This window comes from Ostrea edulis, chromosome 1 (assembly GCF_947568905.1).
Source record: "Ostrea edulis chromosome 1, xbOstEdul1.1, whole genome shotgun sequence".
Taxonomy (NCBI): Eukaryota; Metazoa; Mollusca; class Bivalvia; order Ostreida; family Ostreidae; genus Ostrea; species Ostrea edulis.
The window spans coordinates 88,536,388-88,537,326 of NC_079164.1; the positions used below are offsets into that span (position 1 = coordinate 88,536,388).

The 939-nt window shown below is 40.3% G+C and overlaps 1 protein-coding gene across 1 annotated transcript in view; it reads left to right on the forward strand.

Annotated features, from left to right (window-relative positions):
- Positions 1 to 500: 500 nt before the first annotated feature.
- The window catches only part of LOC125667328 (uncharacterized), a 31,396-nt gene continuing 30,957 nt past the window's right edge, over positions 501 to 939 (forward strand). The window contains exon 1 of the mRNA XM_048900852.2: positions 501 to 939. This exon is cut by the window's right edge and continues 168 nt beyond it. Coding sequence (XP_048756809.2) covers positions 501 to 939 — 439 coding nt within the window.

The following is a 939-nucleotide window of genomic DNA, read 5'->3' on the forward strand; positions in this document are numbered from 1 at the left end:
CAGGCTGATCGTGTGATCGTGTTGGTCATTGTCCAGTAGTTAGATGGCAGAGTCACTCATCAAACATCAGTAAACACGGCGAAGGCGATAACTTTTTATTGACTTTCAAAGTTTTTAGTTACTTGTGGTTTAGAATATTGCCTGCTTTTTGTGTGTGTTAGGGATTCTTGTAAGGTAACCTAGAGACAGGTTGGGTTTAATTTATTTGATAAAAATTTCTTGTTTCTTGGGAGGAATGTTGGCGATTTTTGACGGCTTTCTTGTGCTAGTGTGTTGTGTTCTTGGAATTTACGGCCAAAACCCACCAATTTGTAAGTAATATATGATTCAGTTTTGGTTTGTTAATGCATCCGTATATACAGTTTCTCGTATGATTCGCTCATTGTTTGAAATTATCAAAAAATAACCCTGCCTGAAAAAGCTTAATGCTCTGGGAATTCACATTGAGCTTTCCCTATACCCGGTGTTGATACCTTTGAAATTTAAATGAAATGATTGAAATGACTAACACTCGTTATTTCGTTTTTCTAGCATCCGCCACATCACAGTGTGTAGGGCCAGGCGCAATAGTATTCGCATTAGATGGCTCAGAAAGCATCAATACTACAAACTTTGACCTTTTGAAACAGTTTGTGAAAGCAAATATACAATATTTTCAAATCGGGCCCAATAATATTGAAGTTGCAGCTTTTGTGTTCAGCCAAGCAATAGGGGATGAATTTCCTTTTGACGGTCAGGACACGGATTATACAATTTTTGCCAAAATCGATGCGCTGAGACTAATTCGAATGGCTACGTTTACTGATTTAGCGATTACGGAGATGATTCGACTTCTTATCCAGCCAAATGTCCCCTCTCCCAAAGTGGGCGTGGTTCTGACAGATGGTGAATCGTACGACCATGTGAAGACTCTGGCAGCCGCCGCCACTGCCCGCACCC